The 17,014-nt window shown below is 36.4% G+C and overlaps 1 protein-coding gene across 1 annotated transcript in view; it reads right to left on the bottom strand.

The window, feature by feature from the left end:
• Nucleotides 1–17,014, bottom strand: part of SPTA1 (spectrin alpha, erythrocytic 1) — a 100,845-nt gene that overhangs the window by 59,442 nt on the left and 24,389 nt on the right. Inside the window, exons 16-20 of the mRNA XM_042781896.1 lie at nucleotides 11,253–11,434; nucleotides 5,196–5,439; nucleotides 3,591–3,713; nucleotides 1,183–1,400; nucleotides 242–334 (exon numbers count right to left, since the gene is read on the bottom strand). Of these exons, the coding sequence (XP_042637830.1) occupies nucleotides 242–334; nucleotides 1,183–1,400; nucleotides 3,591–3,713; nucleotides 5,196–5,439; nucleotides 11,253–11,434 (860 nt within the window). The remainder of the gene's footprint in view (nucleotides 1–241; nucleotides 335–1,182; nucleotides 1,401–3,590; nucleotides 3,714–5,195; nucleotides 5,440–11,252; nucleotides 11,435–17,014) is intronic.

The following is a 17,014-nucleotide window of genomic DNA, read 5'->3' as shown; positions in this document are numbered from 1 at the left end:
CTCGACAGCATATAACAACAACAACAACATATATATATATATATATATATGAAAACTTCTTTTGGACTATATCTTTATAATGTAGAGACTGCAAAGATGCTACAATTCATACCTATAAAGATCATAGATCTTAGTGTTTTCTTCACAATTGTTTCCTGGGTTGTAGGAAATAGGAGTCCATGATAAAAATAATTCCTTTTCCTTGTGGTTGGAAATGTAGATTCCTGTCATGCCTCCTTACCTGGCAGGCCTCTGCCTGATCCCGTAGAGCTTGCATACTGTTTCCAAATGCATTGAGATCCACTAGGAAGGCCTCATGCTTCTTTAGAAGAGCCTAGATTTGTCAATGGGAAGATTATCAGACAAAATACAATAGGAAACACCAAAAACCTCTGGGGCATGCTTCAACTACTCTTATTTGAGATATTCTAATTTTTGTCTAAATTACAAGAGCCACATTCTATCCAATATAAAGTTATTTTTAAACCTAACTTTGAAAGTATCAAGAAAATAGGAGTTAATAAATGAATTTCAATGTATTTTCAGAAATCAAAATGAACTCAAAATTACAACAGTGTTTTATCAAGACATATCATAGCTGAAAAAGGATGCTGCTGATAATATGTAGGAGGAAACACTAGCATAAATTTAAATGCCAATGTAAATTATTTCTAGTGCTAAAAATTTGTAAAATATTATACCAGCTTCCCTTTATTCCTAATGAACAAAGCAAAGAAATTGTTATAAAGAGCAAGGATGACCTTTGATTTTCTTCTTTCCCCAACATATCTGACTGACATTATTTCAATAAATTAATGTGCTTATGCCTTAAGACTCTGGTTGATTTATGAAAGCCTAAGGTCACTATGAGAAGTTTAGGATTGAACCAATACAGTCATGGGTCTCTAGTCACACCTTTTTGGATTTAGATAATCTCTAAGAAAGTTTGTTATATCTGTGAGATTAGAAAAATGTGGTATATTTCTTGGGATCTCTGTCACCTCTCAGGATATTGCAGAAGAAGAACAACAAAGATAATCATTCTAGAAACTACAAGTAATCTAGCAGAATTTATAATTTCCCCATAATCCAAGGAAACCCTGTATTACTAAATTGGTGCCATTTGATGAGACAATGAACATCTCAATGGTATTGATGAGACAGTATCCATCCCCATCTTACCCCAGCTGCTTCTTCATCAGCCCCATAGTTAGTATTATTAACAACAGGCTCCTTCTCTCTAATCCATGCTTCTGCTTCATGCAGGTCAGCCAGGTATTGCTGAAACTGGACATTGGCCTCTAGGTCATTCTTCCGCCTAGCAGCTCGAGTCTGTAGAGACTTCATATTCTCATTCAAACTCTTCACTCTGGATGCCACATCTTCTGCAGCAAAGTGTCCTGTGAAGCAATCATAGAAAAGGAGAGTGTCACTCTCATTAATGTCCACCATACTCTAATCCTTTTAGTAAAAGCAGGAAAAGCAAGACCAGGTGATAAAGGCTACTCTACTCAGACACAGCAGTACTACTCTGACTACATTGATTTTCTCCAATTCAAGTGGGTAAATGTTCTCAAACATTTTGCTCTCAGTTTCCTTTTATAATTTTGAAAATTACTGAGGGTCCCAAAAGCTTTTGCTTATTTGGGTTATATCTATTTTTAGCTGTAATATCAAATATTGAAATAGGAATTTTTAAAGCAAATATATACATATATACACAAACAAATATACAGTCCGTAAGCCATCAGAGAAATAACATTGTCACACCTCATTTAGTCTCTAATAAACTTCACTGTAGACTCATGAAAGAATGAATGTGAGGAAAGCAAATGGTGTCTTATCACTATTATAAAAATAGCTTTAACTTTGTGTTACTCTTGAAAATATTTCAGGAACCTCAAAAAGTCCTCAAACCACAAGTGGATAATAACTGCCATAGAACAAACACACACACATGCACACACACATATATAGAGCCATAGTTAATAAAATGATATGGAGATAAAATGGAATTATAATCCAACACTCCAAGTCCAAAAATCCATATCCAAATTTTAAAAGAAGGAAAATGTGAAGAACAAAGAGACAATAAAAAGCAAAATACTAAATTTAATTTTAACCATATTGATTATTGCATTAAGTGTAAATGCTGTAAACACTTTAATTAAAAGGGAAAAATTGCTGGATAGGATCAAATAAAAGGAACAAAAAGTTCTCAACCCACTGCCATTGAATCCATTGTGATTCATAGTGGCCCTATAGGACAGAGTAGAACTGTCACATAAGGTTTTCAAGGCTGTAAATCTTTACAGAGGTAGACTGCCACAACTTTCTCCCATGGAGCAGCTGATTGGTTCAAACCAACAACCATTTGGTTAACAGTGGAGTGCTTTAACCACTGAACCACGAGGGCTCCTTAAATAAAAGCAAGACCTAACTATATGATGTCTATAAGAAATCCACTTTAAATATATCTATTCACTGCTGTCAAGTCGGATCCGACTCATAGCGACCCCTCCTTGGGTTTCTGAGACTGTGTATAAGAAAGAATGGAGTAGTATGGAAATCTCAGTAAGTAGATTTCAGAACAAGGAACAGGACCAAAGAAGTGCTTTCCATAAAATTAAAGATTTCAATTTGACAAGAAGACATAGCAATTCTAAAAGTGTATGCACCAAATAGGCAAGTTTCAAGATACATGAAACAAAAGTTGATCAAACTGAAAGGAAAAATAGAACAGATCTAAAATTATATTTGGAGATTTCAAAGAAAATTTTAAAATAGTAAGATAAGTCTCTATAGTAATATTAAAAAAAATGCTGTAAATTTTGAGTCATAGTGACACCATACGTGTCAGAGTAGAAATGTATTCCATAGGATTTTAATGGCTGATTTCCCAGAAGCAGAGACCTTTTTTCTTGCTTGAATTTTTCAGTTGGGATTTGACTTTTGCTCAGCTGTCTGAATGTTAACCTACACTTTCAAAAACTGACTATTAGCTGGCAGCAATTTATTATTCTGTTAATAAATGAAATCAGAATTGCCTATACCACACTTAGCCTGTGATGTTCAGTCCTGAATATCATATTTAAATAGCAAGAGTTTCTGAAGATGGGAGACCAAGAGAAAGAAAGGCATCGACACAATATAAATAGAGAAACTTAAGGAAACAGTAGTGTTTAACATCACAACAAAAGAGCTATTGGGAATCTCAGTGTTGTCTTCACAGATCTGGAAGTGAACAAATAGAAAAGGACCGGATTTATTTTATGGGGCTTTGTAGCTTAGCTTCTGAATTCTTCTACAGAGGAGTATATTTATGCCTATTGTAAAGTATATTTTATTTTTAATAATTTTGTATTTGCAAAAGATAGACAGGACTACCTTATGAGATAGGGAGATACCTATTATTGGAATATAAAAATAAAGATGTACATCCAGCTCTTAGAAATGTACAAAGGGAATTTCTACATTGGGTGGGAAGATGGATATCTTCAAATTCCCTCAAAACTGCATGAATTTGCAAACTTCTTCACAGAGGTCCAGAATAGTGATGATTTGACCAACCCAGTCTGAATCATACATACCTTCCTCTACCATTTTGTTTCCCCTGTCTGTTATCACTTGAATGTGGGGTTCATGTGCGGCAATGTCAGCCAGGATAACTTGATGCCTATTTAGGAGATTCTTGGAGGAAACCAGGTCCTTACCTATAGAGGAAAAAGATCTCAATTTAGGAGATTATCTCAGTGCATGGAAAGTGATAAATTTATCTCATTTTATTAGAATTCTTAGACTTACAAATTCTTGCATTTGAAGTTCTAATCAGTGAGTGGGTTTTCTGAAATTTATATAGTCAGAAATAACTATACTCAGTTTTGTTCTTGCCTTTGTCTTTTCATACTAAGAAAATTCAATTCATTATTGTACAAATGATAATGAAGAAAGCACTATTTTCTTTGAAAATATGTGAGAAGGAAACTCCTGAGCTCAAATTCTTAATATCATGCAACTACTTTTCATAGTGTTGAAAGCAGGATCTACTACTTACTTTCTACAGTCTTAAGAAAGTTCTTAAATCCCTTACATGTAAGTTTTCTCACCATGATAAGGGCACACTATGACCTGACTTGAAGTTTCCTTTGTAATTATTAACTCACTGTCATTGAGTTGGTTCTGATTCATAGCTAACCCCATTGGGTTTCTGTGGTGGCAAATCTTTATGGAAGTAGATTGCTCCATCTTCCTTCCGTGGAGTGGCTGGTGGTTTTGAACCACCAACCTTCTGGTTAACAGTCAGAGGCCTTAGACACAGCACTACCAGAGCTCCTTTGTAAATATTATAAATAACAAATGTCTCACTTTTTCCTTAACATTAACAAACACATGATAAATTCTACCTATTGTGAATTTCCTATATCTTCCAATATTCTCAATTACTGCTGTCTACTTCATCCTCCCTGTCTCACATCCATGTGTCACCACTCATCTCTTCAAATTTTTCTTTCCTATACTTTCCATTCAAATTGACTCTCCAGAAATTCTCTGCCCAAGATCATTCCTCCCACCCTTCAAGGAAGCCTCAGATTTCTCTTTCAGGAAGTATTCCCAGACTAACCTCACCATTGTCTTCGTTGTTTTGTCCATCCTACATACTCTTAGTACAAAATTTCCACTCTATATGTGTTCAGTTTTTCCTGTATTTCAATGCAAGTGTCCAGCACCGACACTGGCAAACTGATAGCCTCCAAGGAAAGGACAAGAGGTACTTTGTCTGCTACTTCACCCCTTTTATCTCTGCAATAGCTCATTCAAAAGGGAGATCAAAGACAATAAACCAAGAAGGGGAGCACCAACAGCCTAGACAAAAACACTTGATATTGAAACACCAACTGTAACTGCTTAGCCAAGGACCTTCACAATAACTTAAGGTACAGCCAAAAGGTGAGCACTTTAGCTCTTTCCAGAGACCTGGAAATCATTGTTCCGTTTGTGTCTGGTTGTTGTAGATGGATTCCTCAGTATGAATTATTTTTAGAAAATCTTCCTATGGAATATTGGACAAGGTTTCATGAGCCAGAAGGAAAAGAACTGAGAACAAACTTTCCACCTCCTCACTGTATCCCAAATCTCTCTTTCAATCTGTACTTTGGTCCTTTCCTTGTGGCACAGCCAGCTCGAGTTTTACTAACCAAGGTAGGTGGAAGCTGCTGAGGGTTCTGTCTCTTGGATCCAGGCCTCTTCATCCTCAGTATCTCTGCAGATCTGGTGTAAGCGAAGGAGGTCGATGAGTTTCTTTTTCCGGGTGGCCAGTGGCTCTTTCATGGCTTCATACCGGGACACTAAGGATTCCTGCCTTGCCCGGATGTCCCCAGCATCAGGATGACCTGTTTCTTCAAAATATGCAGCCAGGTCTGTGAGGGTGTCCACTTGATCCTGAGGGAGAAATATAAGGGTATAAAGAGGAAGATATTGGAATCTGAGGGAGAAGCACAAGGAGAATCAATATTCATACGGGCCATGTTAAAACTTCTAATTGTTGTTGTTGTTGTTATGTGCCGTTGAGTCTGCCCCAACTCATAGCGACCCCTCCTTGGGTTTCCAAGGCAGTATCACTAGGGAAGTAGATTGCCTCATCTTCCTTCCGAGGAGTGGCTAGTGGGTTTGAACTGCCAGCCTTCTGGTTAGCAGTCAAGTGCCTTAGGCACTAGGCTACCAGAGCTCCTAGAACTTTTAACTATATTAGTGGAAAAGAATCAAAGGAGTTACTAACGTAAGTCACTAAAGTACCCCCATCAAGCTAAGAGCAATTTATGAGACAGTAGTTTTCAAATGACATTTCAAAAAGGACAGAATATATAGGATGCTCCAAGAAAATTGGAGAAATCAGAACTGCAGAGGCTTAACTTTTTGGAAGTGTTGATAAATCATGGCTCTAAGGAAAACAAAGGGAGACTTTTGCTACGTCAGTTCCGTTTCTATTCTCTATCACTCTCTTTAAAATTAACTACAAATGTAAATAAAATGGTAACTTCTAAAGCTTAAGTCAGAAGGAAGATGGGGCAATCTACTTCAGTAGTGATACTGCCTCAGAAACCCAAGGAGGGGTCGCTGTGAGTCAGGTCTGACTCAATGGCACATAACAATAAGAACAAAGCTTAAGTTTATTGTATAGCAAGACAGTATCCATGAGATGAAACATGATTTTAAGAAAATAAATTTCAGAAAATGTCAGAACCTTGACAGAAATGAAAAAGCACAGCCTTGGCCAATAACTTCTTGTGTGAACTTGAGAAAACCATGGTCCCTGTTTGAACAATATTAGAGAAAAGAAGACTATAGAAACAGGATTTTGAAGGATATTCCTAGAAATAAAACGTTGGTTGCCTGTCTGTGTGGTAAAATAGATGCAAGAAACACATTCTATCTTCATTAATCAACCATTACTGGCAGAAACAAAATACTCAGGATTTTTGTGTGTCTATTTGTTTTGTTTGTTGGTTGGTTGGTGGGGTGAGAGGAAGGACTGAATTGTACATATGAGAATTAGTCAAGGGTAAGGATAACAGCAAACACTGGTTTTACTTATTCTACTCTGCTATCCAGGACTCAACCTGTTTAGAGTTTTATCTATGTCTCTTCAGTTTGGAACAAAGCAATGACTATCAATAACTTATGAACACATACTTACTTCTTAAAAAAAGAAAAGCTACATAAAAAAATTAAGTCACACTTCTGGTAAGATGGTGGAATAGCCAGACAAGCTACACAGACCCCCTTCAACAAAGAAAATAATCCAATTGACAGAGATACAAAAACAATCCTGGAACCCTGAGCTTTAACAGGAAGTATACAGAAGTGGATTAGGCACCAACTGGTGGAAAAACCTGAATGAAACAGTGAGTACAGAGATGGTTGGATCAGTGGACTGTCAGCTACTCTGACAGGACCAACAGCTGGAATACTTCCAAGTGGTGTTAGGACCTGAGAATTGACCTAAAGATCAGCCCTGGTTGCCAAGGGCTGCAGTGAAGACTGCTCTCGTGGCCTATGACTAGGAAGGGAAATAGCAAGGAGGGAGACAACCTGAGCTGCAGACTTTTGGCTGCCCAGAGGGCACAGCCATTTTGATTGTTTACAAGTGGTGGCCATTTTGGATCTTTAAAGTGACTGAAGGTGCAGCCATTTTGAATGTTTAAAACAGCAGCTATTTTGGATTTTAAAGTGACAGCATTCTCATTCAGATTCCAGGGACCTAAGAATAGGCTCCATTTGCCAAGGATGGCAGGGACATATGGGAGGCAGACAATGGGAAAGGAGACAGGTGGTGAGAATAAGTGCTGCCAACTAGCGAATAGAGAAGCAAAACACAGTACCCTGCTTATGTAGATAACATACAAAGAAAATGAAAATCATGGGCAAGTCACTCAAACATACAATCACAAATTAAATATAAGCAGAAAAATGTCACAATGCTTCAGAGACAACAGAGCATCACAGTCCACACAAAGAAGCAAGACAAAACAGGAGAAACAAGGACACAGACCCAAAACACATCCCTGAAGAAGATGCAGCATTAGAACTCTCTGATAAAGAATTCAAAAGAATTATATTATGTACCTTCAATGAATTCAGAAACAGATCAAGGAAAACACTGAAAAAAATGGAGGAAAACACAGAGAAAACCCTAAAACAATCTTGAAAGAAAATACAAGAACAAAATGACAAAATAAATGGAAAATTAGAAATGATACAAAATCTACAGACAAAAATCCAGAAGATTAATAGTAAATCTTCAGAAGTAGATAACACACTGAATGTGCAAAGGAGTAGAATTAAATCAATGGAAGACAGAATTAGTGATATTGAAGACAAATACCTCAACACTTCTTTGGAAAAGGATCAATCAGAAAAAAGATCAAAATAAAATGAAGAAAGCCTAAGGTTCATGTAGGATACTATCAAAAGGAATAACCTACGTGTCATTGGATTAGAGAACAAGAAGAGACAAATAAAACCACAGAAAAAATTTGTCAAAGATTTGTTGGAAGAGAATTTTCCTGGTATGATGAAAGATGAGAATATATGTATTCAAGAAATCCAATGTACCCCAAATAGGATAGATCCCAAAAGAAAATCACCAATATATATCATCATCAAACTCACCAAAGACAAAGACAAAGAAAAGATCCTGAAAGCAGCATGGGAAAAACGAAAAGTTACCTACAAGGGGCAACAAATAAGCCTAAGCTCAGATTTCTTGACAGAAACCATGCAAGCAAGAAGAAAATGGGGTGGTATGTATAAAACCATGAAAGAGAAAAATTTCCAACAAAGAATTATATACTGAGCAAAATTGTCCTTCAAATATGATGGTGAAATTAGGACATTTCCAGATAAGCAGAAATTAAGAGAATTTGTTAAAACCAGACCAACCTTTCAAGAGATGCTAAAGAGATTCCTTTGGACAGAGAACCAATAATAGCAAACAACAACTGACCATTAACACACATGATGACATAACCCAGAAACCAACCCAATTATGGAAATATCCAAAGTAAATAAGCCTACAAGATTGTGAACAGGGAACCAGAGACATCAGTTGGCAAATAAGGACAACTACAAACCAAAAAGAGGGAAAAAACTGTGTAGTTACAGAACTTCTAAATCGTAGGGAAGTCAAGACAACTGCAAGATAGAACTGACTGTTCTAAACTTGGAAAGAAAATTATAAATCACAGCATAACCTCAAAGAAAAATGATAAACCTTCACATCAAAATAAAAAAGAAGGCAAGGCCAGCACAAATATTTAGCAAATACTAAAACAATAGCAATGAAGGAAGTGATAACATGATTCATAAACAAAACGACTCAACACAGAAAATTATATGGAACAATTAAATCAACAAATCAAAAAAACACATAACAAAATGACAGCAACAAATTCATGTCTGTTGATAATTACATATTTGACAAGGGACACTTGTCTCTAAAATTTATAGAAAACTCCAACACCTCAACAACAAAAAGATGAACAATCCAATTAAAAAATGGGCAGAAGACATGAATAGACACTTCACCAAGGAGGATATTCAGGTGGCCAGCAAATGCTTGAAAAGATGCTTGGGATCATTGGTCATCAGAGAGATGCAAATCAAAACAACAAGATACCATCTCATCCCAGTACTGATGACAAGGTTCAGAAAATAACAAATGCTGGTGGGGATGTGGAGAGATTGAAACTCTCATACACTGCTGGTAAGATTGTAAAATGATACAACCACTATCGAAAACAGTATGGCGAGTCCTTAAAAAGCTGGAATTAGAAATACCATTTGACCCAGCAATCTCATTACTAGGTATATATCCTAAAGATGTGAGAGCCCAGACAAAAACAGATAAATGAATACCCATGTTCATCACAGCACTATTCACAATAGCAGAAAGATGGACAACCTACATGCCCATCAACAGAAGAATGGATAACCAAACTGTGGTACGTTCACACAATGGAATACTATGCAACACTAAGGAATAATGTAGAATCTGCAAAACACTGCATAACATGGATGAACTTGGAGGACATTATGCTGACTGAAATAAGTCAATCACAGGACAATATAGTGTTAGTTCACTATTGTAAAAAGTCAAGGAAAGGTTTCTATATACAGAGAAGCTTTCTTTGTTGGTTACCAGGAGTGAGAGGGGAAGGAAGGGAACATGGAAAAAAAAAAAAAAAATGCATCGACCCATGTCACTTTAGTTTTGTGTATTTCACAGTACATAAATTATATTTCAATAAAATGCATTAAAAAAAAAGAAGAAGAAACAAAGCCCACAGTGGTGGGGGGGGGCATTAAAAGTCTCTGAGTAGCCAATAGTTATTTTTAAACATCATCATTGTCATCATCATGGATCCACAATGATCTTTGGAAACCACTGATGAAGTGGCTAAAGAAATAGAAGACCTGGATTATGCTTTTGGATGTCACTCAATTCCCATGTAATATTGAGAAAGGTCTTTCACCTGTTTTGTTCTTAGTTTCCTCACCTATAGAAAGAATTTGAACTAGAAGATATTGAAAATCTTTCCCAACTTTAACTTTCTATATCAAAAAATTTCTTTGGAAGTATTATATATTGACCTCCATCCTCACAAGGAAAACTAATTCCTGGTGAATGACTGCCTTAATATTCCTAGATTGGGTCAGGTATTTCTATTTCTTAAGTGTTTATACATGCTGTTCCTCCTGTTCCTCTTCCTCAAGATAAATTTTTGTTTCTTTGTTTACTTTTCTCCAGTCTTATCTTTTCTCACCTTCAAAAATCTGTTCCTCCATGTAGTCTACACAGCCTTTTAGTACGGTTGTCCTACCTCCAGTCTTTTATTTTATTTAACGCTCATTGAGCTATCCTAAATTATGTGTGGCTTTTCTTTTGTTTTCTGTAGGCTATGCAGTATTTTCCTTTTTCCTTGCTTAACCCTGAGTAACCAATGAGAAGACACTATAAATGCTTATTTTAACAAGATTGATGTGGTATCTTGTAGTGAACAGCATACTCATTTTCAAATCCAAACCAGAATTCTTGGAATGAGAAACTGAATCAGCTGGAATTAGATTTCCACTGGATTCTCCAGAAACTCCCATGCAGTATCCATGCTCTAGAAATTTACTAAATAATTTTATTTAAACAAAAGTCTGGTGGGGAGTGAGAAGAAGAGCCCTGAATATAGCAGCCTTGGTATCTATATAATAATCCTGGAACTGCTGTTGATATTCTCTATGGCAATGGGGAGGTCACTTTACATCTCTGAGCTTTAGTTTTTTAACTAAAACAATAAGAGACTTCAAGATATTTTCTAGCTTTGAATCACAGAAAATCAGAACAGGAAGAGATAATTTTATCCAAAACTTGTATTCACCCAAAAGGTGAAATGACCTACTAAAGATCATATAATTAGTATGTTATAAGACTATATATATAATCCAGATCTCTGGAGTGAGAGAACAATGTTATGTTTAGAAGAGTCAATAAAGTCTTACATCAGCCATCAGGTTCTAGTAAAAGACATAGAATACCAAAGAGAAAGGCTGCATCAGAGGAGATATTGGAAATAAGAAGTTGACCAACTAGCAAAACAGAATTTTTATATTTGGTCCCTTGCTCTCTTGGCATTATTTCTTATAAATCTGTTCAGAGCTTATATACCAGTTTCTCACAATTGGTCAAAAAGCTAGCAACAAACCTGATGAGCAGCCACAGCTGACTCCAGGAGGCCATGTTTCCTGAGTAGATTCTGGACATCTGCCAGGCCTTTTCCATAATCCTCAGAGGCAGCCTGCAATTCTGCCTCCTCCAGCCAACGCTTTAGGTCTTCTGCATTATTTTCAAACTGCAGCTGCTGGTTAGCTTCATGCAACTGGGTCCCTGGGAGAAGGCATTAGGTACAAGATATTAGATACCATACCACTCCTTTTTGCACTATAATATACCTTCCTTCAATTTAAAAAGCAATATAGTAGAGGAGGATCCAAGATGAAAGATTAGGCAGATACCCTATTCAAATCCTCCACAACACATACTTGACAAAACAAAGGAAAGAGCTGCAGATGATAATTCTGAATCCCAGAGCTTCAAAAGAAATGATAAAGTAGATCAAATACCAATGAAAGAGACTGAATGAAAACAGTGAACTGGGATAGGTAAACTGACAGCACAGCACGGCCATTTTGACTTATTATAAGCAACGTTTTCATCTGAATGGTAATCAGATAACCAGCTCCACTTGTCCAGGACAGCACCAGCACACACATTGGTGATCAGGCAAGCAGAGAGATGTGACCTATCTCCTTACCTTGGACAACCTCGCAATGACCAGAGGCATGGCTCTATCCTCTCCTACCCACATGGCAGCTTGTCAAATTTCCCTCACTGCCAGTGCTCTATCACTTTTTCTTTTGCGCTTTTTTTCCCCCCTTTATCTTTCTGCTCATGTCTTCCATCTTCCCCCACTTCTTTTTCATTTTTCCTTTTTTTAATTTTTCTTCCTCTTCCCTTACCCTTTTTCTTTTTGGCTCACAAAGAGCAGGAGTTGCTCCCCACTGGCCACATGGTTATCAGCACCCATCCCTGCCCCTCCCTGGTCAGAGGTCAGCACTCCCATGGAGCCAGCACAGCATTCCATTGTTTGGTGCCTGGCACTATTGCCAGTATTGTACTGCTTTTTACTTACTTTCTTTTTTCTTTCTTCTTAGTTCTTTCTTCTCCCCCTTGTTTTACTCTTCTTTTTTTGTTTTAAATTCCTCTTTAGTTCCTAAGGCATTTGACTGCTAACCAGAAAGCTGGAGGTTCAAACTGACCAGCTGCTCCTCAGAAGGAAGATGGGGCAATCTGCTTCCATAGAGATACCACCTCAGAAACCCAAGAAGGGGTTACTATGAGTTAATCAACTCGACAGCAGTGAGATTGTTTTTTTTTTTTTTTTTTTTCTTGGTCTTCACCCCCTCTTTTTCTTTTTGATCCTGCAGAGTGGGTGCCCACCCCCACCTGTGGTCTGCAGCACTCTCTCCCACCTCTCCATGGATGGCAGTACACACTCTCCCAGAGTGAGCTGTGCATTCCTGCCACAGTTGTATTTGGTGGTTAATACTTGCACCATTTTTTTCCCCCTCTCTTTTCCTTTTTGTTTTTTCCCTTCCTCTCAGATCTTCCCTCTTTCCCCTCCATTGTTTGTGTTCTTTTTTCTTTTTCCACTTCCCTGTAATATTTTCTCCTTTTTTTCATTTCTTTTTTTTTTTGACCCACCTGAGCAAGTGCCTAGCCCCACACCATCTCTGTGTTCAATAGCATTGCCACTGACCCTCCATATTCAATAGTGCATATTCCCCTGAAGTGAGTGCCACATTTTCACCAATTCTGTGTTTGGTGGTTAAAGCTTGGGTTAGTACTGTGACATATTTGTTTATTTTCTTCCCTTTTTTCTCATTTTTTTAAAACTTTTTAAATCTCCTTTCTCTCCCCCCCCCTTTCTTTTTCTTTTCTCTTTTTTCCTTCCTCTTATTTTTCTTTCTTTATTTCCCCAGCAGTTGATAGTCAGTGACCCAACCCAGCTATAATCACTACACTTGCTGCCACACCCACTTGGTGAGTGCCACCACCCACTCCAGCACCACTGGATCAAAGATAAACAGTGGCCAATATCCACTTACCCTTCCCTCAGCTGCTCTGCATAGTTAGTGATTATAGACTCACACCCATACTCCCACCTGCTACCCAATCCAACCAGAAATGGGTGGTGAGTAGTCTACTGCTGCAAAACTAGGAACTAGAGTAACATGCCAGCCATGTTGCACAGATATAATAAAAGAAAACAAAACAACAACAACAACAACAAAAATGTGGTGATGCAAACTAAAACACAATCAACAAATTATTACAACACTACCATGTTTCAAAGAGAACAAACAATTTGAAATCACATGCAAAAAAACAAGCCATGATGGCTCAAACAAGTGACCAAAATACAGGGCCAGAAAATCTTCCAGAGGAAGAAATGCTATTGGAAATATTTTAAAAGGAATTCAAAAGAATTATGTTTAAGTTCCTTCAATGAGTTGAGAGAAAGTTTGAGGAAACAACTGGAAAAATCAAGTAAAACACAGACCAAACTCTAGAAGAATTAAAAATATATATACAAGAACAAATTGATAAAATAAATGGAAAATTAGAAAGCATGCAAAAACAGCATATAGAAATCCAGAAAATTAATATTAAAATTTCAGAAAGAAATAATGCTTTGGAAGGGCAAAGGAATGGAATTGAATCAGTTGAACACAGAATTAGTGAGATTGACAATAAATCTCTCAATACTAATCTGTTAAAGGAATTAACAGAAAAAAAATAAATAAATACTTAAGAAAGTCTAAGAATTATGTCAGACACCATCAAGAGGACTAATTTATGTGAGATCAAGTTCCAAAACAGGAAAAGACAAAAAAAAAAAAAAAAAGAAAAGAGAAAACAGCTGAAGAATTATTGGAAGACAACTTCCCTAATATCATGAAAGACATGTGTCTACAAGAGACACACCTTAGACACAGAGGAGAAAATAAGCAAAACAACAAAAGATGGAAAAACATTTATCAACAAATGGCAAACAAACAACAAACAAAAAGCGGGAGTGGCAATATAAATTTATGATAAAATAAACTTCAAGGCAAAAACCAGCAAGAGAAAAGAAAGGATATTATATAATGATTAAAGGGTCAATGCTACAAGAAGACAAAAACATAATAAATGACTATATGCTTAATGAAAGAATCCCAATACATACGAATCAAACTTTAACAGAATTGAAATAAATGTATATAACTACACAATAATTATAAGAGACTTTAATACACCACTTTCAACAAAGGACAGAAAAACTAGACAGAAATTCAGCAAAGATACAGAGGATCTAAACAATACAATCAGCCAGCTAGACCACATAGATGTACATATAACACTCCACCCAACAATAGCAGAATGTACATTATTTTCAATGCATATGGAACATTCTCCATAACAGAGCATGTGTGTTCAGCCACAAAGGAAATGTCAATAATTTAAAGATCATTGAAATACAAAGCATCATCTCAGCTCACAATTCTATAAAATTAGAAATCAACAACAGGAAGATCAAGGGGAAAAAAAAAAAATCAAATACATGGAAACTGAAAAAACACCCTGCTTCAAAAACTACTAGATAATAGAAGAAATAAAAAAAATTCCTTGAATCAAATGAAAATGAAAACACAAGATACCAAAATCTTTAAGACATCACAAAAACAGTGCTCACAGAACAATTTATAGCAATAAACACACACATCCAAAAAGAAGAAAAAGCTGAAATGAACACCTTAACCCAACAAGTCTAACAATTAGAAAACAAACAACAAAAAAAGCCTACCATCACAAGAAGAAAGGAAATAATAAAACTTTGAGCAGAAATAAATGAATGAGAAAATAAAAAAATCAATAGAAAGAATCAACCTGATTAAAAGTTGATTCTTTGAAAGAATTATTAAAATTGACAAACCACTGGCAAATTTAACAGAGGAAAAGGAGAAGATGCAAAAAAGAAAAAAAAAAAAGAATAAGAAATGAAAGAGGTGATGTCACAACAGAACTTATTGAAATCAAAAAGATAATAACAGAATACTATGAAGAAGCAGCTCTGGTAGCATAGTGCCTAAGGCACTTGACTGCTAACTAGAAGGCTGGCAGTTCAAACCCACCAGCCACTCCTCAGAAGGGAGGTTGGGCAATCTACTTCCGTAGTGATACCGCCTCAGAAAGCCAAGGAGGGGTTGCTGTGAGTCAGGTCTGACTCAATGGCACATAAAAACAATACAACATGAGGAACCATACTCCAAAAAAATTTAAAAGCCTAGAAGAAATGGAAAAATTTCTAGAAACATACTACCAACCCTAACTATCACAATCTAAGATAGAAAGTTTGAACAGACCCATTGCTAAAGATGAAATTGAACAAGCCATTAAAAAAAAAAAAAAAAAATGTCCTGGCCCAGAGAGCTTCACTGGTGAATTTATCAGTCATTCAGAGAACAGATGACATAATTTTACTCAAACTATTCCAGAACATGGAAAATGATGGAATATTCTTAACCTCATTCTCTGAAGCAAGCATAATCTTGAAACCAAAACCAGGCAAGGAGATCACTTTAAAAAAATTATAAATCAATCCCTCATGAACATTGACACAAAAATTCTCAAAAAATTCTAGCCAATAGACTCCAACAACATATAAAAAAACAATGTATCATGACCAAGTGGGATTCATATGAGTTATGCAAGGATGGTTTAACATTAGAAAAACAATCCACATAATCAACCACATGAATAAAACAAATGAAAATAACAAAACGATCATATCAATTAATGCAGAAAAGGCATCTGACAAAGTCTAGCACCTGTTTTTGGTAAAAACACTCAGCAAAATATGAATAGAAAGGAAATTCCTTGACATAATTAAGGACATATACACAAAACCAGCAGCCAATATTATTCTCAATGGAGAGAAATTGAAAACATTCCCCTTGCCAATGGAAACCAGACAAGGGTATCCTTTAACAATACTCCTGTTCAGTATTGTATTGGAAGCCCTAGCCAGAGCAATAAGGCAAGAACAGGAAATAAAAGGCATCCAAACTGGCAAAGAAGAAGTAACACCATCTCTATTTGCAGATCATATTATCTTATACATAGAAAGTCTTAGGGACTCAACAAGAAAATCACTGGTACTAACAGAAAGATTCAGCAAAGGAGCAGGGTACAAGATCAACATAGAAAATCAGTCAGATTCCTCTACACAAACAAAAAGAACTCTGAAAAGGAAATAATTACCATTTACAATAGCCATTCAAAAGATGAAGAACTCAGTGATAAACCTAACCAGAGATATATAAGATCTATACAAAGAAAACTATAAAACATTACTACAAGAAAACAAGAGACCTACATAAATGGAAGAATATGTCATACTCACGGATAAAATGATTTAACATTGTGGAAATGGCAATACTACCCAAAGCAATGTATAGCCATAATGCAATCCTGATCCAGATTCTACCATCATTCTTTAAACATATGAAAAAAACTAATTGCCAGCTTCATGCAGGAAGGAAAAAGATCTTAGATAAGTAAACCACTAATAAAGAAGAAGAACAAAGAAGAAGGTCTCACACTCCCCAATCTCAAAACTTACTATACAACCACAGTAGTCAAAATGGTCTTGTACTGGTTCAATTACAGAGACACATAGACCAATGGAACAGAACTGAGTACCCAGAAGTAAAGCCACATACATATGGACAGGTGATCTTTGACAAAGAGGTTGTTGTTGTTGTTGTTATGTGCCGTCAAGTCGGCCCCGACTCATAGCGACCTCTCCTTGGGTTTCCGAGGCAGTATCACTACAGAAGTAGGATTGCCCAACCTTCCTTC

Source organism: Orycteropus afer, unplaced genomic scaffold (assembly GCF_000298275.1).
Source record: "Orycteropus afer afer isolate SDZICR_OR568_19922 unplaced genomic scaffold, OryAfe1.0 scaffold00193, whole genome shotgun sequence".
Lineage (NCBI taxonomy): Eukaryota > Metazoa > Chordata > Mammalia > Tubulidentata > Orycteropodidae > Orycteropus > Orycteropus afer.
The sequence above is the reverse complement of the archived record's forward strand: the minus strand, read 5'-3'. Positions and strand labels throughout refer to the sequence as shown.